This window comes from Nicotiana tomentosiformis, chromosome 4 (genome assembly GCF_000390325.3).
Source record: "Nicotiana tomentosiformis chromosome 4, ASM39032v3, whole genome shotgun sequence".
Classification (NCBI taxonomy): domain Eukaryota; kingdom Viridiplantae; phylum Streptophyta; class Magnoliopsida; order Solanales; family Solanaceae; genus Nicotiana; species Nicotiana tomentosiformis.
In genome coordinates, this window is record NC_090815.1 from 48,647,822 (window position 1) to 48,675,631 (window position 27,810).

General features: G+C 40.4%; 1 protein-coding gene across 1 annotated transcript; it reads left to right on the forward strand.

Moving 5' to 3' along the window:
• Nucleotides 1-16,085: 16,085 nt before the first annotated feature.
• LOC138909632 (uncharacterized) lies at nt 16,086-16,798 on the forward strand. Its single transcript, XM_070200840.1, has 2 exons — nt 16,086-16,278; nt 16,371-16,798. The coding sequence occupies exons 1-2, from the start codon at nt 16,086-16,088 to the stop codon at nt 16,796-16,798; spliced, it is 621 nt and encodes a 206-aa protein (XP_070056941.1).
• Nucleotides 16,799-27,810: the final 11,012 nt, after the last annotated feature.

Here is a 27,810-nt window from a genome sequence, read left to right on the forward strand (position 1 = left end):
CGAGATATGAATTCCATCAACTAACTATTACGTCTCCAATATATATCATCATGTCATGACCCGGAACCCCAACTATGAGGCCGTGATGGTGCATAATACCCACTTGCTAGACCAGCGGACATCAACCATAGAATTAACCAATTTTAACAATTTAAAAGTTGAACCTTGATAATTCAAAACTGAAATAATCTGAAATACATGTGATAAAGACATAAGTAACGCATTTCTATACTATTCCCAGAAGGAGTCACAAATACATAAGCAGCGTCTAGAATACTACAAACATGGTCAGAAATGAAGTACTACTGTCTGATTTAGAACAACAGTAAAACAAGATAGAAGGGGACTTCAGGGACTGCAAACACCGCGCATATCTACCGTAAGTCTCCTAGACAAGTCGGATCCGATCGAACTCCTCTATGCACCTCCGGGACTAACATCAGGATCTGCACAAGAAGTGCAGAAGTGTAGTATGAGTACAACCGACCCCACATACTCTGTAAGTGTCGAGCCTAACCTCGACGAAGTAGAAATAAGGCTATGACAAGACACTCACTATAAACATATACGGATAATAATAAAAGACAACAAAAATATAAAGAAAAGCAAATAAACTCATAAAAACAGACTCAAAGGTCAATTAACAGATGGCCCCGGAATAACATCATCTCGTAACCTCATTTCACTACCAAGATAAAATACAACAACTACTGACAGCTACAATACATCATTCTTTGTTGCGGCACGCAACCCGATCCCAACATTTATTACAATATCTGTTGCGGCATTCCACCCTATCCCAATATCACATCAATATCTGTTGCAACATATAACCCGTTCTCATTATTAATTCATTTCAATACAGTTACAGTGCGCAATCCGTTCCCAATATCAAATCATTAACATGAACAACTTAACACAACCCAATTCCGTAATCTCAGCACAAATAGAAAATATAACGTATAGAGCAACAAGGAACTACCGGTACAACGGAGAATAACCAATACCTCGCATTCATAAACCTCGACAAATCATCAATACAAGAGTAGCTAGAGGACTCACAAAATTCGAAATAATATAATGAAGAGCAACAAGTAATATAAGGACAATAAAAACAAGTAAAAACATGAGACAATGAAGATATACAAATAATACAGGTAGGAACATATAGAAGGTAAGCAGGTATTGAGTGAGGAATTAATAAACTGAAACAAGTAACAACTAAATAACAGATAACAATAAGGAATGGATAATAAGTAAGGACATGTAGCAATCAAAACATGTAACGAAATATAACATGGAATAAATGATGATGCAAAGATAAATAGCCCAACTATCCTACTTTAACCCATGGCAATGCATATACACTCGTCACCTCGCATATAAGCTGTCCCCCACACATAATTCACGTAACAGATAGATCAACAAGTCCTAATTCCCTCAAGTCAAAGAAACACGACACTTACCTCTTTTCGCAACCAAATCAACAATCAAGCACGACTTTTCCTTTCGGACAAGCCTCCAAACTAACTGAATCTATCCAAATATTGTTCAAACAATTCAAAATAAGCTTTAGGAAATACCCACAAATGAAAAATGTTAAATTTTGATCATTTTTTAAAAAGTCAATAAAAGTCAACCCCGAGATTGCTTGGTCGAAATTCGAGATTTGGACTAAAACCCGATTACCCATTCACCCCCGAGCCCGATTATGTGATTTATTTCGAAATCCGACCTCAATTTAAGGTCTAAATCTCAATTTTTCAAAATCCCTAAATTCTACCCAAAACCCCTAATTTTTACCATAAAATTCATAGATTTGATGTTAAAAAACTCATAAAAAGTAATGGGGAATTGATAGAAAAAGAATTAGAGTTTCTTACCAATGAATTTGGGAAGAAAACGTTCTTAAAAAATCGCATCTAGAGTGTTTGGGGTTGAGAAATGGTGTAAAATGAGCTAAGTCCCCATTTTTCCTCTTTTACCCAGTTGCAGGTATTGCAATTGCGTATTCTTGTTCGCAATTGCGAAGCCCGCATTTGCGAAACTCTAATCGCAAAAGAGACCAGTGCAACAGGCTCCAACCACGTGCGCATTTGAGATCAAAGCTTCGCATTTGCGAAGCTGGCCAGCTTTCCCAAGTGTCGCAAATGTGACAGGTATTTCGCATTTGCGGAGCTCCCACAGTCCGCATTTGCGATCAAAACTTCGTATTTGCGAAGTGCCCATTTCCCAGCTCCCTTCGTAGATGCAAGCAGTCAGTTGCAAAAGTGAGGCTTGCATTTGCGAGATCTACAAGTTGACACCAGCCACAACTATGCATCAGCTGTTCTAAACTCATCCGAAACTCACCCGAGCCCCTCGGGCTCCAAACCGAACATGGAAACAAGTGTAATACCATCCTACAAATTTGCTTGCTACCTCAAATCGTCAAAATAACATCAAATAACACGAATTGATTATCAAAACTCAAGAACTTCAACATTAAAACTATTTTTCATAATTTATCACATAACGTACCGAAATGCGCTCGGGTCACTCCCGAACCCCAACCAAACGTGCGTACAAGTCCAAAATTATCGTACAAACCTACCGGAATAGTCAAAATACCGATCCTAGGTCATTTACCAAAAATGTTGGTCGTGGTCAACTCAAGTCTCATTTTAGGCAAAAAAATCACATTTTCATCAAAATATTACATAAAAACTTTCCGAAAAATGACACGGACCATGCACACAAATCAATAAACATCAAATGAAGTTAAGAGAGGTCTCGGAATACAAAAATTAAGGCTAGTACTCAAAACGACCTATCGGGTCGTCACACATCATTGTCCAATTTACTAGGCATATAGATCCATAAAAGATTTTTGCCTTTTAATAAATAAAATGATAATCAATATGAAAAACTAATAATAATTATATCAAAATTAAGAATATAAGTACATTTAATGGCCTAAAGATTTATTTTATCAAGTCAGTATAAAATACTTGTCGTTACTTGGTTCGTTCAATACATACAAAATTTACTAGCATAAGAAGTTGAAATTGTACCATTTTCATATATTTATTTTTGTGCTACAAATATTCCGATGGTTTATCCAATTTCATCTTAGATTGTGAACATAATTTGTAAACTTATAAGAACTCGTAATTTAATCTTCCGTTTATAAGCTAAACCCTATATACTAAATCATCTACTATATAAGTAAAGGACACAGACAAATAGATGATCTATTTAAAAGTGAATAAATAATATTTCATAATAAATATACCCAAACACATGGTTAATAGTATACATCACAATAATCTCTGACATAGACTTTTAACCATGATAATTATTAGAATATACTATATCTAAACGCATAGTCAATAGTACATACTCCAAAAATCTCCCACTTAGAGTTACAACCATGCATCTACAATTTCCACAAGTATTTCTTTTACATAATTATCAGAATTCTTCACCAATAAGCTCTTTCTAAAAGGAGCTTGCCAAGCTGTTTTCTAACGCAATCTGTGTCTAGTAGTTCTTCATCATAAGTATCAAATGTTTTAAACTTTTCAGGGGTCCTATTATAAAACTATCCCAAGAGCGTATACCGAAGACTAGGTAAGCCGATTACTTACAATAATTAAGCCAATTTAACGATGATATTTTAAATCAGAGATTTATATAAATACCAAAATACATGTGAAATAAGCATATGCGGCAATAATCACTACAACATCCCAAGACTAGATAATACAGAGTCACGAACTCTAGCTGAATACATAGAAAGATCTCAAAAATCGAAATACAATACTGTTCGGATAACAAGCTGACAGTACAATAAAAGGAAAGGACTCCAGGGACTGCGACGACCAAGTAGCTTACCTTGAATCCTCGCAATCAATAAGCTAACTCTGCATGAGTCTGATATCTCCAAAACATGGATCTGCACAAAAATGTGCAGAAGTGTAGTATGGGTACACCACGATTGATACCCAGTAAGTATCAAGACTAACCTCGGTGGAGTAGTAACGAGGTAAGTCAAGATACCTACTAGTCAACATAACCTGCGCAGCATAAAAGTATAAAGCTAATAATGAAAGCAGGAATCAATAAATGGAAACAAGAATCAACATATGATATAAACAGTAAAGTAATAAGAACACCGTTAAAGTACCAGTGAGAACATATAAGGGAAACACATGACAACCAACTAATCAAGTCGTTCTAATACAATACTCACAATGAATTACTTAGAGATACCTCATCTCACAATCACAAGTCACGAGTCTCAACCACAAATTATATGCTCACGGCACCTTGTGCCCACATTTCTAATCACAATCGCATGACCAACTCACGTGCCAATATCTCAATCAGCCCGGTATGATCACAAACTCACAATCACAATTCACTCGGCGTGGTCACATGCTCACTATCACAATCTGCCCGACATGATCACAAGCTCACAATCACAGTGGAAGTAGATAATAAAAGAATACATGGGCATGATCAATAAATGTCAAATTTCATACTCTCGAACTAGTATAAGTGGCATCCTACAGTGTAAACTTGTGCGTGTCTACTATTACAGCCCAAGTCAACAAATAATATCAAGTACATCGAGTAGCTCTGTCATGACCCAAAATCCACTATAGGTCGTGATGGCGCCCAACGCCATCGTCAGGCAAGCCAACGATGATTTATCAATTTAATTACTCATTTTATTACTTTCAAAAACATAGATTTTAATAAGGTACACTTGTAAATCTATGGGAACGTACAATATTTGTAGTTTATAAAAGAAACGAAAGGGGATAATAATATACAAAACCGTAAACATCAACTAGTATAACCCCAAAACCCGGTGTCACAAGTGCATGAGCATTTTCTAAGGAGTACAATAATAATATAACATTTGTCCAGAATGTAAATAGACAAGATAAAATACATAGTACGATGGAGACTCGGCGGACTGCGCTGCATAGCCTGGAATGCAGCTCACATAAAGTTTCCTCAATAGGTGCGCCTATGCGCCAAGATGATCACCAAATGAACTTGTCAAATCATGCACATTTAGTGCAGAAGTACAGCATGAGTACGTAAATCAACGCGTACCCAGTAAGTATCTAGCCTAAGCCCGGAGAAATAGTGACGAGGGGTCGACATCGACACTTACTGGAGGTCCAATAAAGCAATATAATAATTCATAAGCAGACATGAAGCACACAACAATAATGGGGTGAATCTATAAGTTACATAATCTTCCAAATACTTCTTTTAAAGTATAAATTTCTCAATCTTGTATTCTACCTTAACGGCTCAGAAAATGTCAAGTGCCAATATCAAATGAATAAGGAATACCATATAAAATGCCGAGCATCAGTGGAAAGATAATCTCGTGAATGTTCGGACTACCAGCGATATAACACACGATTATGCCGAGGTCATTCGGCCCGATCCAGAATAATGTGTACACTGCCGAGGGTCGAGCGGCACAAACCATAGATGCATCTATTATACTGCGGAGGTGTTCGTCCCGCTCCACAAGAAAGGAAGGAAGTTATCGGATTACGAGACACGTGCTTACAACACAGTGCATGGGCACAATAATAAATATACCCCTTTAAATTTATCAAATATCTTGGCAACAACTCAAGGTGATATAACTCGGCCTAATATATTTATATGTTTCTAAATCAATTTCAGTTAAAATTTCAATTAATTAAGCTAGAAAATGAGTCCAAACAATTCAAATATTACATGATAAAGTCCTAAGTCTACCCAGACATAAATATGCTTTAGCTACGTACGGACTCTCATCACCTCATGTGTAGCTAACCCTCAGGCCCACGTGCCCGGATCCCGAAATTTGTTTAAGATAAACTTTACCCATAACACCGCGAACTCAAATGTATAATTTATTCCAAGTTCCACGTCCAATTTCATGGTCAAAATCCAAGAATACAAAATTCTAGGTTTTCTACCAAAAATCCCAAAATTTCCATGTTAAATCCTTATAGAATCCGTGTAATTAACATACAATATGCGGGAATTACTTACCTTGCAATAGATGATAAAAATCTCCCCTTGAAGCTCTCCAAAAATCGCCCCAACCAAGTAAAATGAAAGGAAATGGGACAAATCCCGTATAAAACCAAGTCCTCTGCCTAGCGATCCTCGCACCTGCGGAAAAATCCATCGCAGGTGCGGTTCCCTCCAAGCCAAGAAAATCCGCTTCTCCGTACTAGTTTCCGCTCCTGCGTGACCGCTTCTGCGGTCCACCCCATGCTTCTACGCTCCCGCACGTGCGGAGACCTTTCGCTTCTGCGACCCAAGCTGCCCATCTCGTTTTCTGCTTCTGCGGAGACCCTTCGCATCTGCGGGCTCGCAGATGTGGAAATATCCTCGCATCTGCGGCCATCCCAGCTTAGTCCAAAAGTCGCTTCTGCGGCCATAACGCCGCACCTGCGGGCTCGCACCTGCGGCCCTTTCCACGCAGGTGCGATTGCACTAGATCCCAGCTGCCTCAGCACCTCTCCCAAGTCCAAACTCGATCCGGGACCCCCGTCCAAACATACCGACACATCCCAAAACACGATATGGACTTAGTCCAAGCCTCAAATCACGTAAAACAACATCAAAATTACAAATCGACGGCCAAAACCTTTCTTTCAACTTTCCAATTTTCAAACTTCGCCGAACGCGTCCGAATTACAATTAAACATTCCAAAAAGACGACAAACTTTGCGTGCAAGTCAGAAATCATGATACGAACCTATTCCAAGGCTCAGAACCTCAAACGGACATCGATAACATTAAAGTCGACTTCAAATCAAACTTAAGAAATTCTCAAAGTTTCAAAATGTTAACTTTCCATAATAAGCGCCGAAAATGCTCCCGGACCACCCGATACTCAACCCGAACATATACCCAAGTCCGAAATCATCATGCGAACCTATTAGAACCTTCAATTTCCGATTTTGAGGTTGTTTACTCAAAAGTCAGACCTTAGTCAATTTTTCCAACTTAAAGCTTTTGAATCTAGAATTTCTATCCAAATAAATTCCGAACTTCCCGAGATTTAATTCCGACCACACGCACAAGTCATAAAATATGAAGTGAAGCTACTCAAGGACTCGAACTGCCAGACGATGCGCTAGAGATCAAAACGACCGGTCGGGTCGTTACAAGCTCATTGAAGCAACACAACAAGTCGTGTAAGGTGTATGACATACATAAGGAAAATCACACCATTACACGAATAACGTCAACATAATGCCCCCATGCCATCACCTATCATCCCTGACATTCCCACCCTTATCTCTCCGATAGCCACCCGTTTCACTCCGCCCTGACAATATCATTAGCCACCTGTATCACTCCATATAATATAAGCCCTTATCACTCCACCCGAAAAATAACACAATAGCCACCCATATCACTCCGCACAATCAACAACAGTGATATGCCACCTTTATGCTCTGCATTACAACAAAAGTGAGATGCCGCCCTTATGCTCCACATAACAATAACCAATCCACATAACAATTTACATGTGCTAACTTTGCAACAACACGCCATGTCAACTCGTACCACAAGTGCCCATAGGCCACAACCTTTCTAAAACAACGATACAAATATCACCATATCACATAGCCCACGGCTCAAACACAATGTGTATAGAATCTCAATAGCAACAAAATGAATGGGAAAGTAACTCAATAATGAAAAACACCCTCTTTAAACACAACTTCAATTAAAATATATTAATAACTTTCAATAACTTCAACTTCAATTAATTGCTTAATAAGAAACTTAATAATAAAGGTATTTCCATGAAATGGCAAACTTCCAAATTTTAGTGTGTGGAGTAAGATAACAATGAAAGAGATGGCATGAGCTAGCACCTACGTCTAAGTGCATGAGAATAAGCCGACAATGAAAGGGTATCGTGTAACAACAATTTCAATTAAGAGTAACTCAATAATAAAGGAGGTCACATTACAATAAAAGAGGTAACGACTTCAATTAAAGCATATAAGAGTAAACTTGATAAGTAAAGGATATGACATGTAACAGCAATTTCAAATAAAGCATGTGAGAGTAAACATGACAAATAAAATATATAACATGTGCTAACAATTTCAAATAAATACATGAAAGAAGCCTAAGAGTCTAAACTTGTCAATTTACCCATATAAGTCTGAGTACGCACTCGTCACCTCGCATACACGTCTTTCACATAATTCAATTAACACAATAAATCCCAAATCCTAGGAGTAGTTCTCCCACACAAGGTTAGGCAAGACACTTACCTCAGAGAAGCTAAATTAAAACTCTAAAATGACCTTCTCATGTGAAACAACTTTCAGGCGGCTAGAATCTAGCAAAACTAACTTAATACCATAAATAAAAGCCATAGGAAACTATTCCGGATAATAAAGTTTTGATCTTTAATGAAAACTAAAATCAACCCAAAAAGTCAACCCCGGGCCCGCACCTCAGAACCTGACAAATCTAACAAAATCCGAACACCCATTCCGATACGAGTCCAACCATACTAAAATTATCCAATTCCGATATCAAATTGGCCTTCAAATCATCATTTTACATTTTAGAAGTTTTTACAAAAAATCCCAATTCCTCCAATTCAAATCACTAATTAAATGATAAAAACAAAGATGTAATCATAAAATATAACCAAATCCAGGTCAAGAATACTTACCCCAATCCAAATCATTAAAATCTCCTCCAAAATCGCCTAACTCTGAGCTATACAACTCAAAATATGATAAAAATAACCAAATCCTCGATACATATGAAGCTGCCCATCGATTTCCGCATCTGCAGGCAAAACAACGCATCTGTGCTCTTGCTTTTGCGATCCAAATTCTGCATCTGCGGTTTTCACTTACCAGACCAACGACCGCACATGCGCACAAGCGGTCGCCCCTACGACGACGCAGAAGCACCCGCACAAACGCAGAAGCTGGCTTTATCACATCTGCGATCAATAACCCGTAGATGCTACTATGCACCTGCGATCCTTTACCTATATAAGCGAATCTCCTGCCCAGGCCTTAACACCACACAAGCGACACCATGCACGCAGAAGCGAATCCGCATATGTACTCCAATATGAGCATGTGCAAAACACCAGAACTAAACTTCCTTAACACATGGAAATGACTCGAAACTCGTCCGAAACACACTCGAGGTCCCCCGGACCCTATCCTAGCATACCAACAAGTTTCATAACATAACGCGGACCTACTCGAGGCCCCAAATCATGTCAAACAATATCAAAACTATGAATCACACCTCAATTCAATCCTAATGAACTAATGAACTTTCATCTTCTACAACTCGTGCCGAATCAAACCAAATCAACCCGTAATGATGTCAAATTTTGCATGCAATTTCCAAGTGACACATGGAGCTATACCAATTCTAAGAATCGCAATCCAGACCCGATATCAAGAAAGTCAACTCTCGGTGAAACCTCTCAACCTTCCAAACCTTCAACTTTCCAACGTTCGCCAAAATACATCAAATCAACCATTCGAAGCTATTCGAACCATCAAAACACCATTTCGGAGTCGTAAACACAAAAGTCAAACTTCGATCAACTCTTACCCCTTAAGTTTCTAAAACAATAATCATTCTTCCAAATCAACCCTGAATCATCCGAAAATTGAATTCGACCGCACACGCAAGTCATAATACACAATACAAAGCTACTCGAGAGCTTATGCCATCAAACGAAATATTAATTATCAAAATGACTGGTCGGATCGTTACACAGATGGTGAGGGCATGAGCTTCGGTTACTGATGATGCTGCCCCTGATGCCAATATTTCTAAAGGTCGAGGTAGGGGTCGAGACAAAGGCGGAGCATGTGCTGCAGTGAGGGTCTATGCTAGGGCCGCAACTAAGAAGCCACCAGCAGCTCCGGTTGGGGAGCTGACACCTGAGGTACATGTTACTACCCCTGCACTTCCGAAAATTTTAATGCACTTCCTGAGCATGTTTGGTACCCTGGATCAGGCGGGGTTGATCCCAGTTGCACTAGCTACCTCTTAGGCTGGGGGAGGAGCTCAGACTACCGCCGTCTGCACTCCAGAGCAGCGGGCTCATGTTGATCAGGTTCCGGGTTGTTACACCCCGTACTTTAATGTTAGAATAATTCTCCAGTAAATCATTATGAGCCGGAGAGTTTAAGAACCTTTGTGAAGATAATGATGGGCTAAAACAAGTATTAAGGAAGTATCGTGAGGAGAAGGCTAAATGAATCAAAGATGTTATAACCCATACTTTTGGGGTAAAACTAGGAGCACTCATTATCCAAAGGAGGTCATTTTTTAAGGAATTTAATTATATAATAGTTGTATGATAAGCCTTGAAGTCAGGCAAGTTGTAAAACTAAAGTTGGCAAAGGTCATTAGAAGTTACATTCATAAATAAGCTTGAAATTGGGTCAAATGAAGAAAAGTTTTTCTCTCAATATAATAAGAACTACAAGGTGATCCGTCCATGAAATTGAAGGTCTAAGAGTCTAGTTTTCAATGCATTAAACCGTTCATCCATACAATGTCGCAACAGAGAGATATTCGTATTTAAGTCAGTTCTAACTTGTTTTAAATCATTTTTCTCGGCCAAAACAGTTCCAAAACACTCCTAGATGCTCTCCAATAGTTAACCCATGATCCTAGAGTTTATACAAAGGAAAACAACATACACCTTGCGTCGGAAATCCTGTGGTGTTTGTAGAACTTGAGTTCTCTTGTTGTAGTTGATTTGAGGGTTTCTTCAAGGTGAAGTAATCTCGGATTTGAGTTGTATGCTATTCTAAGGTAAGGAATCCTCTCTTTTCAATGTATTTAAACTTGTATAATTTGTGGCTAGCTTATTCGATTAGAAATCCGCAAAGTAATGGGCATAAATCGTAGTTATGTTGTTGTTGGTTGTTGGACTGTTTGAGAGGTGTTCTTTCAGCATTTTATGGCTGGAAAATAGGGGGAATAATCTGAGTATATTATTGTTGTTACTATTAACATATTCCAAAAAAAGAGGGAAAGGGTTTGAAAATATGGTTTTATTAGACATGAATCGAACTTGCCACTCGACGTATCGTTTGTGCTAGTTGTATTTTGTATAGCTACTGGTTGTTTTTGGGTTGTTTCTACAATATTGAAAGTGGGGGAATATAACAAAAACAAGGTAGGTGCTGCCTGATTTAATATAGAATAAGCTTGTCGTTTGTTGTACAATAATTGTTTCTTTCGTAGCTTAACAATAATGTCACTATCGTTCTTTTAGATTAATGTGCGACGAGTGGATTTCAATATGGTTATTGGACAGATATATATAAGGTATGTTAAGGCTAAAACTTTCCTTCATTTTGGCATGATCCCGTAACTACATGCTTTTGATAACGAGACATAAAGAGAAGTTCGTATTCCTGAACTTATGTACATTATCCTAGTCTCATAAGTTACAGTATTCTCCTTTATAGTGACTTTATATTCAGTTAAGTATTGTCTTCTTTCAGTCAAGAGAGCAGAGAGTTCATATATATACAGTACTACAGTATTTTCACCACCACCGAGCTATAATCAGCGGCAGGCCCTTATTGGGCAACCTCTGATCATATGTTAAGTTATATATCGAGCCTAATATAGCCGAGCACCTATGAGAGAGCCCATAATGGTCCAGTTACCGAGCGTAGTATGGCCAAGCACCTATGAGCGAGTCTACTATGGCTGAGCAATTACACGTACCAAGACTAATAGGTCCGAACAACTATTTTACTTACTATATTGAGAGAGTTTAGTCAGTATCAGCAGGTAAACATATTTTCAGATCATCTTTGATTCCTAGTTACTTACAATTATTATATTATCAGTTCAGTTTTAGCTTTCACTTATTCTATTGCCTTACATACTCGGTACATTATTTCGTACTAATGTCTCTTTTGCCGGGGACGCTACATTTAATGCCTGGAGGTTCAAATAGACAAGAGAGTGGACCTCCTCAGTAGGTATTGTCCAAGTTCAGCTTGATCGGTAAGCTCCATGTCATTCGGAGTTACCGAGTCTAGGATTTTGAGTACATATTGTGCATACATATATAATGATTATATGGGTAGGTCAAGGCCCTGTTCCGACCACAGTACATCCATCAATAGAGGCTAGTAGACATGTCCTGTTAGTTAGTGCAGAATGTTGGCTTTGTAGGCCTTGTATGTATATTTTTTTTGTTTGTCAACTGTAGTAGTTATGATGACCTTGTCGGCCCAGCTTTATACTGATTTTTCAGTTGGAGCTACTCCATGTTCAGTTTTATATTTTATTTCACAAATTGTCCTGCAATGTGGCCCTATTGGCCAAAGTATCACAATGTATGTTTAGAGTCTCTCAGTCTCAGGTTTGTACGCTTGGTCAAGTGAGGAACTGGGTGCCAGTCTTGCCTCCCTAGGTTTGGGGCATGATATGGGTGTAATGCCAGTGCAGCTCGTGATTGCGGTTCAGCCTGAGGTCAGGCCAGTGGTGTCAGAGGAGAAGAAGAGGTTAGGGAGGTTCAAGAAGTATTTTTCTTCTACTTTCAGTGGCACGGCTTCTGTGGATGAACATAGTTTTCTAGACCAGTGTCATTGTATTCTATGCACTATGGGCATAGAGGAGGTGAGTAGGGTTGACCTTACTACTTTCCAGCTGACGGGGCCGACATACAGATAGTGGAAGGCATATGAGGAGAGTAGGCTAGCTGGCGCAGCACCACTTACTTGGGCTCAGTTCATTGATCTATTTCTTAGGTTGTTCATTCCACAGACCCTCGGGGATGTGTTACGCACAGAGTTTGAGCAATTGCGCTAGGAAACTATGATTGTGTTATAGTATGGTATGAGGTTCAGTGACTTCTCTTGTCATGCACTTGATTTGGTTTCTACTTTTAGATAGAGAGTTCGTAGATTTGTTGAGGGACTCGGTTATGGTCTTAGATTTAGGATAGCACCGGAGTTGGAGACTGACACTCCGTTCCAGCAATTTATGGAGATCACTAGGAGGTTGGAGCGTATTCGAGAACAAGAGAGAGGAGATAGAGAGGCCAAGAGGCATCAAGATTTTGGAGGTTTAGTGGTTCCCGCTCTACAGTTTAAGCTCATCATGATCGATGTTATATCAGTTGACCAGTTCAGTCTGCACTTTATGTTACTCGCAGTGCTCCAACTATTCAGGGAACCCAAAGTACTCATTTTAGACAGTCATCTTCCAATGCACCTCTTGCACAAGGTGCCTATAGTGGTTGTTCTAGCCATCCGAGTTAGACTCAATATGAACAACTATTCCTGCAGAGAGGTTGATTTGAGTATGGTGATGTCAGGCACATGGTGAGGAATTATCCCAGACTTAGGAGGGGTGGATCTCCACTGGGTACTCAGGCTGTGGTTGCTTCTCCAGTTGCTACTCCATCTGCACAACCCGCTAAGGGTGGAGGGCAGGCCGGAAGAGGACGTCCTAGTGGGGGAGGCTAGGCCCATTGTTATGCTTTCCCTGGTAGGACTGAGGGTGTTGCATCTGATGCTGTCATCTTATTTTGCTTTATATTTGGATATATCTCGTGATACTTTCAGTACCCCTATTTATGTGTCTACACCTAATGGGGATTCTATTGTGGTAGACCGTCTTTATCGTTCGTGTTTGGTCATTATCGGGGGTTATGAGACTAGGGTTGGCTTTCTGTTACTCAATAAGGTGGACTTTAATGTGATTTTAGGCATGGATTGGTTGTCACCATATCATGCTATTCTTGATTGTCACACTAAGACCGTGGCATTGGCTATGCCGGGGTTGTCGAGGTTGCAGTGGAGAGGTACATTGGGTCATGTTCTTAGTAGAGATGTGTTCTTTCTGAAGGCACAACAGATGGTTGACAAGGGGTGCATGGCATATTTATCCTTTGTGAGGAATGTCAGTGCTGATACTCCTATAGTAGAGTCAGTTAAGATAGTGAGAGAGTTTCTAGATGTGTTCCCAGTAGACCTACAAGACATGCCACCCGATAGGGATATCGATTTTGGTATTGACTTGGCGCCGAGCACTCAACCCACATCTATCCCACCATATCACATGGCACCAGTGGAGTTGAAGGAATTAAAGTAATAGCTTCAAGAGTTGCTTGATAAATGTTTCGTCAGACTAGGTGTCTCGCCTTAGGGTGCTCCAGTTCTATTTGTGAAGAAGAAAGACGGCTCTATGAGGATGTTCATTGACTAGAGGTAGTTGAATAAGGGTACAGGCAAGAACAGGTACCCACTATCGCGTATTGATGATTTGTTTGATCAACTTCAGGATGCTAAGGTATTCTCGAAGATTTACTTGAGATCGAGGTGCCATCAGTTGAAGATCCGGGCTTCAGATATTTTAAAGATGGACTTCAGGACCCGGTACGTCCACTACGAGTTTTTTGTGATGTCTTTCGGGTGGACTAATGCCCTAGAAGCCTTTATGCACTTGATGAACATCATGTTCTAGCCATTTCTTGATTCCTTTATCATTATATTCATTGATGATATATTAGTGTATTCTCACAACCGAGAGGATCATGAGCAACACTTGAAGATCGTGCCCCAGACATTGAGGGAGAAGAAACTATATGCTAAATTCTCCAAGTGCGAATTTTGGCTTGATTAGGGGATTAAGGTAGATTTGAAGAAGATCGAGGCAGTTCAAAGTTGGCCCAGACCGTCTACCGCTATTAAAATTCACATTTTTCTAGGCTTGGCTGGGTATTCTCATTATTTCGTGGATGGATTTTTATCCATCGCAGCTCCTTTGACTATAGGTCTGACGAGTGTGAGGAGAGCTTTTAGAAGCTCAAGACTGCCTTGACTACAACTCCAGTATTAATTTTGCTTTTAACATCGGGTTCTTATACAGTCTATTGTGTTTCTCCACAGATCATCATTAGGTATGTATTGATGCAGGAGGGTAGAGTAATTACTTATGCTTTGCGTCAGTTGAAGCCCCATGAGAAGAACTACCTAGTGCACGATTTAGAGTTGGTAGCCATTGTTCACGCGCTCAAGATTTGGAGGTACTATCTCTATGACATGTCTTGTGAGGTATTCACGAATCACATGAGTCTACAATACTTATTCAAGCAAAACAATCTGAACTTGAGGCAACGAATGTCGTTAGAGATACTAAAGGACTATGATATCATCATTCTTTATCATCCCGGGAAGGCCAATATGGTGGGCGATGCTTTGAGTAGGAAGGCTGAGAGCATGTGGAGTCTTGATTTTATTCTAGTTTCGGATAGACCATTAGCTTTGGATGTTCAGGCATTGGCCAACAGGTTTGTGAGGTTGGATGTTTCGGAGCCTAGCCTAGTTCTTGCTTGCGTGGTTTCACGGTCTTTATTGTTTGAGCGTATCAAGGTGCGCCAGTATGATGATCCCCACTTGCTTGTCCTTAAGGACACGGTGCAGTATGGTGATGCCAAGGATGTGACTATTGGTGATGATGGGGTGTTGAGACTTCAGGACTGGATTTGTGTGCCCAATGTGGATGGGTAAAGGGAGCTGATTCTTGAGAAGGCGCATAGTTCATGGTATTCCATTCATCCCAGTGTCGTAAAGATGTACCATGATTTGAGACAGTACCACTGGGGGAGAATAATGAAGCAAGACATTGTGGAGTAAGTGGCTCGGTGTTTGAACTGTCAGCAGGTGAAGTATGAGCTTAAGAGACCAAGTGGTTTGCTTTAGAGGCTTGATATTCTAGAGTGGAAGTTGGAGCATGTCACTATAGATTTCGTAGTTAGACTTCTGCGGACCTTGAGGAAATTTGATGCAGTGTGGGTCATTGTGGACAGATTGACCAAGTCTACACACTTCATTCCAGTCATGACTACCTACTCTTTAGAGCAGCTAGCTCAGATTTATCTTCGTGAGATTGTTCGACTTCATGGTGTAATGGTGTCTATTATCTCGGACCGAGGCATACAGTTCACATTACATTTTTGGAGAGTCGTGCAGCTTGACTTGGGCACACGGATGGAGCTGAGTACGGTATTTTATCCATAGATGGATGGGCAGTCCGGATGCACTATCCAGATCTTGGAGGACATGTTATGTGCCAGTGTTATTGATTTCGAAGGGTCATGGGATCAATTTTCACCGCTAGCAGAGTTTGCCTACAACACAACTATTAATCAAGCATCTAGATGGCTCCATATGAGGCCTTATATGGGAGGCGATGTTGTTCTCCAGTTGGTTGGTTTGATCCTACGGAGGCTAGGTTGTTGGGCACTGATTTGGTTCGAGATGCCTTGGAGAAGGTGAAGTTGATTCAGGATCGGCTTCGTACAGGTCAGTCCAGGCAGAAGAGTTATGCTGATAGGAGAGATCGTGATGTTTCATATATGGTGGGTGAGAAGGTTTTGCTCAGAGTTTTGCCCATGAAGGGTGTGATGAGGTTTGGAAAGAAGGGAAAGTTGAGCCCTCAGTATATTAGCCCTTTTGACGTTCTTGAGAGAGTGGGTGAGGTGGCCTACAGACTTGCATTGCCACCTAGCTTAACGGGAGTTCACCCGGTGTTTCATGTTTCCATGTTCAGGAAGTACTATGGTGGTCCATCTTATGTGCTAGATTTCATCCCGGTGCAATTGGACAAAGACTTGACCTATGTTGAGGAATTGGTGGCTATTTTGGACAGGCAGGTCCGGAAGTTGATGTCGAAGAACATTGCATCAATGAAGGTTCAGTGGAGAGGTCAACCAGCCGAGGAGGCGACTTGAGAGATTGAGCATGAAATGCGGAGCCGTTATCCTCATCTTTCTGGCACATCAGGTATGTCTCTGTACTCGTTCGAAGACGAAAATATGTTTAAAAGGGGGAAACTCTGATGACTCGACTGGTTGTTTTATGTATTTGAGCCCCGTTTCCCCTTTTGATGTTTTTCGTATATGTATTTCTGGTGTTATAACTAGCTGGGATTGTTGCTTTTGTTTCGGGGAGGTTTCAGATTGATTTGGAATAATTGGTTCTTACTTTGGAAGCTTAAGTTGGAAATGTTGACCAATGTTTGATTTTTGTAAAAACAACCCCGGAAAGGTATTTTGATGGATCCAAAAACTTCATACGGTGATTTTGGACTTAGGCGTATGCCCGAAATTTGATTCGGAGGTTCCTAGGTTGATTTGGCTTGTTTTGCCGAAAGTTGGCGATTTGAAGTTTTAGAAATATCCTACGTTTTGCCCTGGTTTGTATTTATGGTTATCGGTTCAGATTTTGGTTTTGGGACTTGGAATAGGTTTGTTTTACCATTTGGAGCTTGTCTGCAAAGTTTGGCGTCATTCCGAGTTGGTTTGATACGAATCAGATGCTTGGTTGTGATTTTAGCGATTCTTGAGTTTCATTATGAATTCTATGTGTTTTGGTGTCCGATTCGTGGTTCCGGATGTTATTTTGGTGTTTTGGGCATGCGAGCTAGTTCGTATGATGTTTTAGACTTGTGTGGATATTTGATGTGGAGCCTCAGGGGCTCGGGTGAGTTTTGGATGCGTTTCGGATTGGTATGGACTTGATTCATAACTTCAGGTGTACTGGTGCTGCAGTTGTCGCAATTGCGAGCACTAGTTTGCAATTTCGAATGGGGCAGTCCAGATCTAGATCGCATTTGCGAAGATAGATCGCATTTGCAGACAACTTCACATTTTCAAGTGTCGCAATTGTGATGTCTAGATCGCATTTGCGAAGATAGCACTGGGCTAGGACAGTCGCATTTGCGACCACATGGTCGCTTTTGTGAATAGACTGCAATCACAAATTGGAAGCCCATATCGCAACTGCGACATCTCTGTGGGTTGACATGGTCCGTTTTTGCGATCTCTGTGTTGGATTGCGAGGGGTCGCATTTGCGAACCCCGATTTGCATTTGCGACATCCTCAACTGAACAAAAGGTTGGGATTTCAGGACTTAATCTCATTTATCACATTTTTGAGCCCTAGAGTCATTGGGAGGCGATTTTAGGAGGAGAGTTTCATACAAAGCTATTGGCTAAGTGATTTTAATTTAATTTTGATTACATAATATGACTATTTATGTATTTTAACATTTAAATCATGTGACTTAAAGAGGAATTTTTGGGGATTTTTACTATGCTTTGAAAAATCAAAATTTGAGATTTGAGAGTCGAATTGGACTCGGATTTGAAAACCAAACATATATATATTGACTCGTGGGGTTATGGGTAGTCCAGGTCTACCCTTCGACTCGGGTTTTGACTGGGCAAGCCCGGGGCTGACTTTTATTGACTTTCGGGGAATTGTGTAAAGATATTAACTTTATTAATAGAAATTGGTTTCTCTTACATTGTTTGATATTATTAAGTCATTTTTGGTTAGATTTGAGCTGAGCGGAGGTGAATTTAAAGGAAAAGCATTTTAGAGTATTGAATAGGTCTAATTGAGGTAAGTATCTTGCCTTACATTATGTGGAGGAACTTTCCCTTAGGATTTGGTCTAATTGCATGATTGTATTATGTGGAATGATGTATATATATGTCTGGTAATTGACCGGATTAGACCTTAGACTATTAATATGCCTTGAATTGGAATTGTTTGTTATTTGAAGCACTCTTATTGTTGTTCACTCCCCGTATCCTTATGTTATTATTGCAATTCTTGTTCATATTGTTGTTGAGCCCTGGGATATGTATTGTGGTGACTTTGGAATTGTCGTTTGGTCGATGTGGTGGCATATGTGCATGTGTTGTGTAGTTAATTGTTGTGTTGTGAATAAGATGTGCATGCGGTGACATAAGGGTAGTGTGTATATTGATGCACATGCGGCGAGATAAGGAAGCTTATGCGTGTGTTGCTGGTAAGGGGAAATACTTCATTGTGATGCACACGCGGCGAGATAAGGGGGCTTATGCGCGCGAAGCTATATAGGTGAAATGTTTTAAATGAGAAGCTCACGCGGCGTCATAAGTGTGATTTGTGAGTATGTTATGTAGAACATTCGGGTGATTCTTGTTGTTATTCTTGTGTTGGAGAGAGTTGATGATCTGAACAAGCCATTGTTTCTCCTTAATTGATCTCACTTTTTGTAAGGCCCCGTAAAAGTTTACTAAAACTTGGGGTTTCGTGGTGAGGTAGGCTAATGTGTTTGATGATTGTAGAAATTCTTTGTGGCTCGCAAGCTCGCCACGGTACATACTTTTTGGGTTGTACAGTGCGTCGGAGAGTTGAATGAAGAATTTTGCAGAATGTGGCTGCAGTCCACTATGCGGCTGTAGAATCACTATGCGGACCGCATATCGGCCGCAGAGTGTAACATAATTTGAGCCAATTTTGAAAACCATTATGCAGTCCATTATGCGGCCGCATAACCATTTCGCGGGCCGCACATCCATCACAAAACCAGCATGAGAAAACTTTGGAGGAAGATTCTACGGCGCATTATGCGACCACATAACTGATCTGCGGATCGCAGATCTGTTGCAGACTGGACCATGCCAGCCCAGTTTTGGAGGACAATTTCGTGGTCCACTTTGTGGGCTGCAAACCTGATCTGCGGTGCACTCTGCGACCACAGTGTTGAGTTCGGAAAGTGTTATTTATGCATGCATGTACCAATAAGGTTTGTGGGAAGGTTGTTGAGCTCAAATGGGTAAACATTGGGTTGTGGGATGAAGGAATCTACCATAGGAGAACCTTGAAATAATAATGCCCACCTAGTGTTTGATGAAATGCTTAATTGAGCTGGACCCCCGAATATCTTCCTAATTATGGTTCAATTTTGTTATGTTTCTAAATAGATTAAAGTTGCTAGGATTTCCGGAATGTTGTAGTAATTTGAGAAAAGCTCAAAGCAAGGTATGTTGGCTAAACTTCTCTCTTAAAACTGAATCACACGATGTTCTCATAAGTCTCAAGTATGATGGGCCATGTTCTTATTTCTCATGTTTCGAGTTATTCACTATAAATTTGACTATTCCGAATAAATTTTGTGTTGAAAGATATATGTTCAAAATGTTTTCCGAATGCTCTTATCATATTATGTTATCCTTCGGGAATGTGTTCAAAGTATGGGTTGTGTATCGAAATATTATGTATTCAATCATGTTTCAATTGAAAGTTATTATGACAAATTGTGGAAGAAAACTCAATGTGCCTAAGACTCTTATTTGCTCATATGTGTACGCAAAGTCGTGATTAGAGATGCCTTGTTGTTGATAACCCATGATGATGTTTGAAAGTTAAAGGTGTGAGCACGAAATATGAAATACAATCGATGTGCCAAGAATGATATTACATTTGTGGCCACTAATGCCAATGAAATGAAAAGATGTGCAAAAGGTTATGAATTGAGCTTTAAATCCTTTTTATAATAAACATTTTGGGAGTATCGTTAGTCACCGAGGAAGAGTAGGTTGAAATAACCTAACCCCAAAACTATACATGCCGGTGTAGGAGTGATTGACGGGTAAATCCCCGAACTAATGTGTGGAGAACATTTCCCTTAAATGGGACGAGATTGATGTGTTGAGATTATTCCCCTTAATGAGATGAGATTATTGCTAGTGAAGGGTGATGTCGATTCACATGACATTGTGGTGAGACGGCCTAGCCGATCGGGTCGAGATCAGACGCCATGCCACGCATATAGTGGTGATTGTGGTTGTAATTAGATGTCTTTGGATGAGATGGCCTAGCCGATCGGGGCATGAATCGGACTCTGTGCTAAAGTCACAGTGTTATATCGGTACTAATGCTCTCCTAACCTGAAACATTGAAATCTACTTGAAAACTTTTTTTGCTCCTAACTTGATGCATTGGTATTATTTGAGGCTTTCAATTTGATCCTATAACTATTCTTATTGTATTGTTACTCGTTCTATAGAGAGGGTGTTTAGTATTACATACTAGTACTATTCCACATGTACTAACGTCCCTTTTGCTGGGGGCACTGCATCTTTAATGGATGCAGGTGGTTCCACAATAGGCGGCGTTGATCAGTGATAGTAGTACACCCTCTCCTTAGCTGAGTTGGTGAGCCCCACTTCTTCTCGGGGTCTTGTATCTCTTGTCCTCTATGTATAGTGTTATAAATGGACCTTGGGCCTAACTCAATCCCAAAAGCTAGCTTGTGAGGTGAGGATTACCCAAGACCATAAAAGGAGACCAAGGACCTCAAATCCCACTGATGTGGGACAACTCAACACCCCCGTTACGCCCATGCCTGTAAACTAGAGCGTGGACAACATAAATGGGAGCCCAACATTAGTAACAATCATTGGAATGGGCCTAGCTCTGATACCATGATAAATGGACCTTGGGGCCTAACTCAACCCCAAATGCAAGCTTGTGAGGTGAGGATTGCCTAATACTATATAAGGGGACCAAGGACCTCAAATCCCACCGATGTGGGACAACCCAACACCCCCTCATGCCCAGGCTTGCAAACTGGAGCATGGACAACATAAATGGGGGCCCAACATTGGTAACAATCATTGGGATGGGCCTGGCTCTGATATCATGATAAATGGACCTTGGGCTTAACGAAACCCAAGGTATAACCGGAGCCTTATTTCCGACACTATTATATTACTTTTTTGTATCTATTAGAGGCTCCGTAGACATAGTGTGGGTTGTATATTGGTGTTGGGAAAGTCAAATTAGAATGTTGTATTTGTATCACTTGTTCCACTTCTAAACTATGAATGTGTAATGTAATATTTTGGAGACTTATAAATGATGTAACTAATGGTAATGAATTGGTGTTACTCACATGATCTTCCCATGGTCTAATTAATGAAATATGTCTTCACTTTATTCATGGGCATGTTCGGGTAGAAAGAATCTAGTAGGCTTGCTTGACCGGGTTATCTCGGTTGAGTGCCGGTCGCGCTCCCTGAGGTCGGCGCGTGACGAACTTGGTATCAAAGCCTAAGGTTTTAAAGTGTCCTAGGATGTCTTAGAGCCATGTCTAGTAGAGTCCTTCTTATCGATATGTTGTTGACTACATCTATAATTAGGAGGCTACTTGGGAATTTAGGAATAACACCCTTCTTTGATGTTCAAGGTCGTGCGATAGAGCTGATCGTAAGACTGTTCCTCATTTAACTCGTGTATTGCTCTAATTTTCAGTACATGGTGCCTAGGAAGAAGGGAAGAACTGCCCAAGGAGCCAATGCTACCCTAGGAGTGGCAGTTGATTCTATACTTGATGATGCTCGTGAGCACTCGAGGGGTGAGGATATTCCCCCAACTACTATACTGCCTGATTCTACTACTCCTGCTCATACTGTACCAATTCCTACACCTACTGAGGGTGCAATGATTCCTCCCACTGATGTTCAAGTTCCACCTCCAGCCCCAGCTCCCGGTGCCAGTTTTTCTGAGGGGAACCTTAGGGGAGCCATACAGATGTTGGCTCAGATAGTGGCTTCCCAGGCCAAGAGATCGAATATTTCACCTGTTTCTTCCAGCCAGCCAGGGGATTCTGCTAGTTCTAGGATGAACAGGTTTCTTCAGTTAGATCCTCCAGTGTTCATGGGTACTAACCCCGAGGAGGACCCCCACGAATTCACTGATGAGATGCACAAGACTCTTCGAGTGATGCGTGCTACTGAGACGGAAGTAGTGGAGTTGGCTTCCTACTGCCTGAAAGAGGTGGCATATTATTGGTTTGAATTGTGGGAGGAGTCCTGTGAGGAGGGGAGTCCTCCGGCGAGGTGGAGTGAGTTTGCCGATGCCTTCATTGACCATTTCTTGCCTGCTGAGACTAAGTTTGCCCGTGCCACCGAGTTTGAGAGCCTGAGGCAAGGTGGCCTAAGTGTGTGGGAGTACCATATGATATTCGCGCACCTATCCAAGTATGCTATTTATATGTTGCCCACTATGGAGGCTAGAGTGCGCCGGTTTGTGCAGGGACTTAGCCCCTTGGGTATTAATGAGGCTGCTAGAACTACCTTGAATTTTGATATTAACTATGCGAAGATGGTGGCATTTTCTCAAGCCATAGAGACTCACAAATTGAAGAATAGAATGGAGCAAGAGTGTAGTACTAGGACTCGGTCCACGGCCAACTTTGGTGGTTCTTTTGGTGGTGGTGGTGGTAAGTCAGAATTTAGGGGAGGATCATCAGGGCCATCACAGTCTTTCTCTCAGTCTTCAGTCAGTGCACAGCCATCAGGGCCCAGTCAGCAGTAGTGGAGCCGTTTTAGGCCTGGTCAGGGCAACAGGGATCCTACTAGCAGGGTCATCCTGGTAGGAAATTCTAGCAATAGCGGAGGCCTTCATGCCCTAAGTGTGGGAAGACCCCCTTAGAGGTCTGTTACATGGACCTACCGATATGCTATGGGAGAGGTATGAGGGGTCATATTTAGAGGGATTGCCATTCATCCCCCCAGAGTGTGGGCAGGGGTAAAACACAGCCAGCCAGTTCTGCAGCTACTAAATCCGCAACACCTCCTCTAGCTCGAGGCACTCCAGCACCTGCATGGCATGGTGCAACTAGGGGTGGTGCAAAGAGTTCGAGAGGATCCAGTCGTTTATATTCTATGAGGGGTTGCCAGAGTTTGGAGGCTTCTCCAGATGTTGTCACAAGTATATTGACTGTACAATCTCATGATGTATATGCTCTTATTGATCCTGGTTCCACTTTGTCCTATGTCACTCCTTCTGTTGCTATAGAATTTTGGATAGAACCGGAACATCTTCATAAGCTATTTTCGGTATCTACTCTGGTTGGTGAGTCTATTGTGGCCGCGCGAGTTTATAGGGATTGTGTTGTCACAGTACGTGGTCGGGACACGATGGCCGATCTCATTGAATTTGGGAATGGCTGATTTTGATATAATAATGGGGATGGGCTGGCTTTATTCGTGTTTTGCCAAGCTTGATTGCCGAACCAGAACCGTTAGGTTTGAATTTCCAAGTGAGCAAGTTATTGAATGAAAGGGGGATGATGTGGTGCCGAAGGGTAGGTTTATTTCCTATCATAAGGCCATGAAGATGATCAACAAGGGGTGTATTTACCATTTGGTATGGGTTACTGACACCGATGCTGCAACACCTACACTTGAGTCCGTGCCCGTTGTGAATGAATTTTCGGAGGTATTTTCTGATGAACTCCCTGGGATCGCGATTTTCTTATGTTTCTAAATAGATTAAAGTTGCTAGGATTTCTAGAATGTTGTAGTAATTTAAGAAAAGCTCAAAGCGAGGTATGTTGGCTAAACTTCTCTCTTAAAATTGAATCCTATGATGTTCTCATAAGTCTCAAGTATGATGGGCCAAGTTCTTATTATTCATGTTCCGAGTTATTCACTATAAATTTAACTATTACAAATAAATTTTGTGTCGAAAGATATATGTTCAAAATGTGTTCCGAATGCTCTTATCATATTATGTTATCCTTTGGGAATGTGTTCAAAGTATGGGTTGTGTATCAAAATATTATGAATTTAATCATGTTTCAATTGCAAGTTATTATGCCAAATTGTGGAAGAAAACTCAATATGCCTAAGACTCTTATTTGCTCATATGTGTACTAAAAGTCATGACTAGAGATGCCTTGTTGTTGATAACCCATGATGATGTTTGAAAGTGAAAGGGGCGAGCACGAAATATGATATATGGTCGATGTTCCATGAATGATATTACATTTGTTGCCACCAGTGCCAATGAAATGAAAAGATGTGTAAAAGGTTATGAATTGAGATGAAAATCCTTTTTATAATAATTATTTTTGGAGTATCGCTAGTCACCGAGGAAGGGTAGGTTGAAATAACCTAACCCCAAAACTACACGTGCTGGTGTAGGAGTGATTGAGGGGTAAATCCCCGAACTGATGTGTTGTGAACATTCCCCTTAAATAGGACGAGATTGACGAGTTGAGATTATTCCCCTTAATTGGGATGATATGATTGCTAGCGAAGGGTGATGTCAATCCACATGACATTGCGGTGAGACGGCCTATCCTATCGGGTTGAGATCGGACGCCATGCCGCGCACATGGTGGTGATTGTGATTGTGATCTCTGTTTTAAAAGGCGTTGGCGTACCAAAAACGCCCCGGGGCGATGGTGTGGGGCGAAAGTCTCAAGAGGCGTACGCCCCGCAATTTGGGGCATACGCCTGGGCGTTCGGGGCGTACGCCCAGGCATTCGGGGCATATGCCCGGGCGTTTAGGGCGTACACCCAGTCGTTCGGGGCGCGTTATTTTAGTAAGGAGTAAGCCCGAGAGACTTTTTCAAATTAAAACAAAATTTGTTGAATTAGTCCTTCATATAATACCCAAATTCTCAAAAGTCAGTTTGGTAATTACTCAAAAGGTTTAAAAAGGAACTCAAAAGTATTAAATTTAAAAGTAAAGACCTTTTTTATTGATTTAAGCCCTAATTCATGGTTTTTCCAATTTTTTATCTTGTCCGCTAGTCTGCTAATATCTCCCAAAAGCAACGAATATTTAATTTTTTTTACAAATACAAAGAGAACTACATTTTTCTTCATAGCAGCAAATTCAAAGTTCAAATTGCAGGTTAATCATCCTTTTTGTTCTTTCATATAGAAAACTTTATTCTTTTAGACTCAAATTACTTGTGCTTGTAAGTAACGTATAATAGATTGTTTTGATTAGTTTTTTGTGGGGATGGAGCACACATATATATATAGTTTTCTTCAATTTTTATGCAATTTTACCTGTTTATAAATATTAACTGTCATTATATTATTTTATAAAATATTAAAAATTAAATACCTATGGGGCTTATGCCCCGCGCCTCGGGGCTTACGCCCCGCTAAGGCATATGTAAAGCGCCCCGCCTTACGCCCATGCCTTTTAAAACACTGATTGTGATTGGATTTCTTTGGATGAGACGGCCTAGCCGATCGGTCCATGATCGAATTCCGTACTAAAGTCACGGTGGTATATTGGTACTAAATAATTCCTAACCTAATACATTGAGGGCTACTTGAAAACTTATTTACCTCCTAACTTGATGAGTTGGTATTATTTGAGGCTTTTATTTTGATCTTATAATTGTTTCTCATTGTATTGTTACTCGTTCTATTGAGAGGGTGTTTAGTCTTACATACTCGTACTATTCCATATGAACTAACGTCCCTTTTTCCAGGGGCGCTATATCTTTAATTGATGCATGTGGTTCCACAGCAGGCGGCGTTGATCATCGATAGCAGTACACCCTCTCCTCAGCTGACTTGGTGAGCCCGACTTCTTCTCGGGGTCTTGTATCTCTTGTCTTCTATGTATAGCGTTTAGAGGTATAGCCATAGCCTTGTTGCCGAAACTATCACATTACTTTTTTGTATCTATTAGAGGCTCCATAGACATAATGTGGGTTGTATATTGGTGTTTGGAAAGTTAAACTAGAATGTTGTATTTGTATCACATGTTCCACTTCTAAACTATGAATGTATAATGTAATATTTTGGAGACTTATAAATGATGTAACTAATGGTAATGAATTGGTATTGCTCACATGATCTTATCATGGTCTAATTAATGAAATATGTCTTCACTTTATTCACGGGTAAGTTCGAGTAGAAAGCATCTAGTAGGCTTGCTTGACCGGGTTATCTCGGTTGAGCGCCGGTCGCGCTCCTCGAGGTCGAGGCGCGACACTTGTATTTTATATGTTTTGGTTAATTTGTTGTGTTAGCACATGCCTATTCTCTGTTACTGCTTATTTAGTTATGTTTTCCGTTGCACATGTTATTTGTCTAGTGAGTGCCTCGACTTGAACCTCGTCAGTACTCTATCGAGGTTAGTCTTGATACTTACTGGCTACCAATTGTAGTGTATTATACTACGCTTCTATACATTTTTGTACAGATCCAGGTACCTCAGAGCATGGTGGTCGTTAGTAAGCTGATTCTGAGTTGCTATGGAGACTTCAAGGTATACCTGTTGTTCTGCACGCAGGCCTCGGAGTCACCTTTTATTGTATTTCCTTAATAGTGTTATTTGTATTCCAAAATAGTATTGTATTTCTAGATTTCTAGTGCATTCTCATTAGAGCTTATGATTCCGTACTATCGATTTTGGGATGTTTGACTGTTGATCATTTTTTGACTATGTTATATCATTTATCAGTTTTAATTAATAGTTAAGTTATTTTATTCTGTTAATCTCATCATGTATTAGGCTTACTTAGTCTTAGAGACTAGGTTCCATCACGATCCTTAAAGTGGATTTTGGGTCATGACAACTCAATAAGTATCAAGTCTAACCTCGAAGAAGTAGTGACGAGGCTTTAGACAACAAGATACTTACTTCCATAGTTAGAATCATCAATAAGTGTAAATAAAAAAAAGGAACAGTTCAACAACAGTGAGTATCAGTAATATGAATTACAACTAAAGAATATGATAAGCATGCTTCTCCGAAATAATGAACGAATCATAATTCATACACCGAGTCCACATAAGATAAATGATATACATGAAATATCACGTAAAGGAATGTTTGTATATGAGTGCATGATGTATGTGCATGCTCAAAACTCAAGGTTTTCACAAAATCAATACCAAATCACACACACTCAGCATTGTACGAGTGCTTGGCATAAATGCCCCTCACAAACGCAACTCACACGTCTGAGTTTCACAGAGCCAAAAGAAACATGGGAAACCACCTGACTTCGGGGAGATCGCATATCCAAGTGTCGATATCATAATAGCTTAGTAATCAGTATTATCAATCTGCTCATATATCTCAATGGCAAAGCATCTCACAGTACCATAATCATGTTAACCTATACGAAATATACCATCGT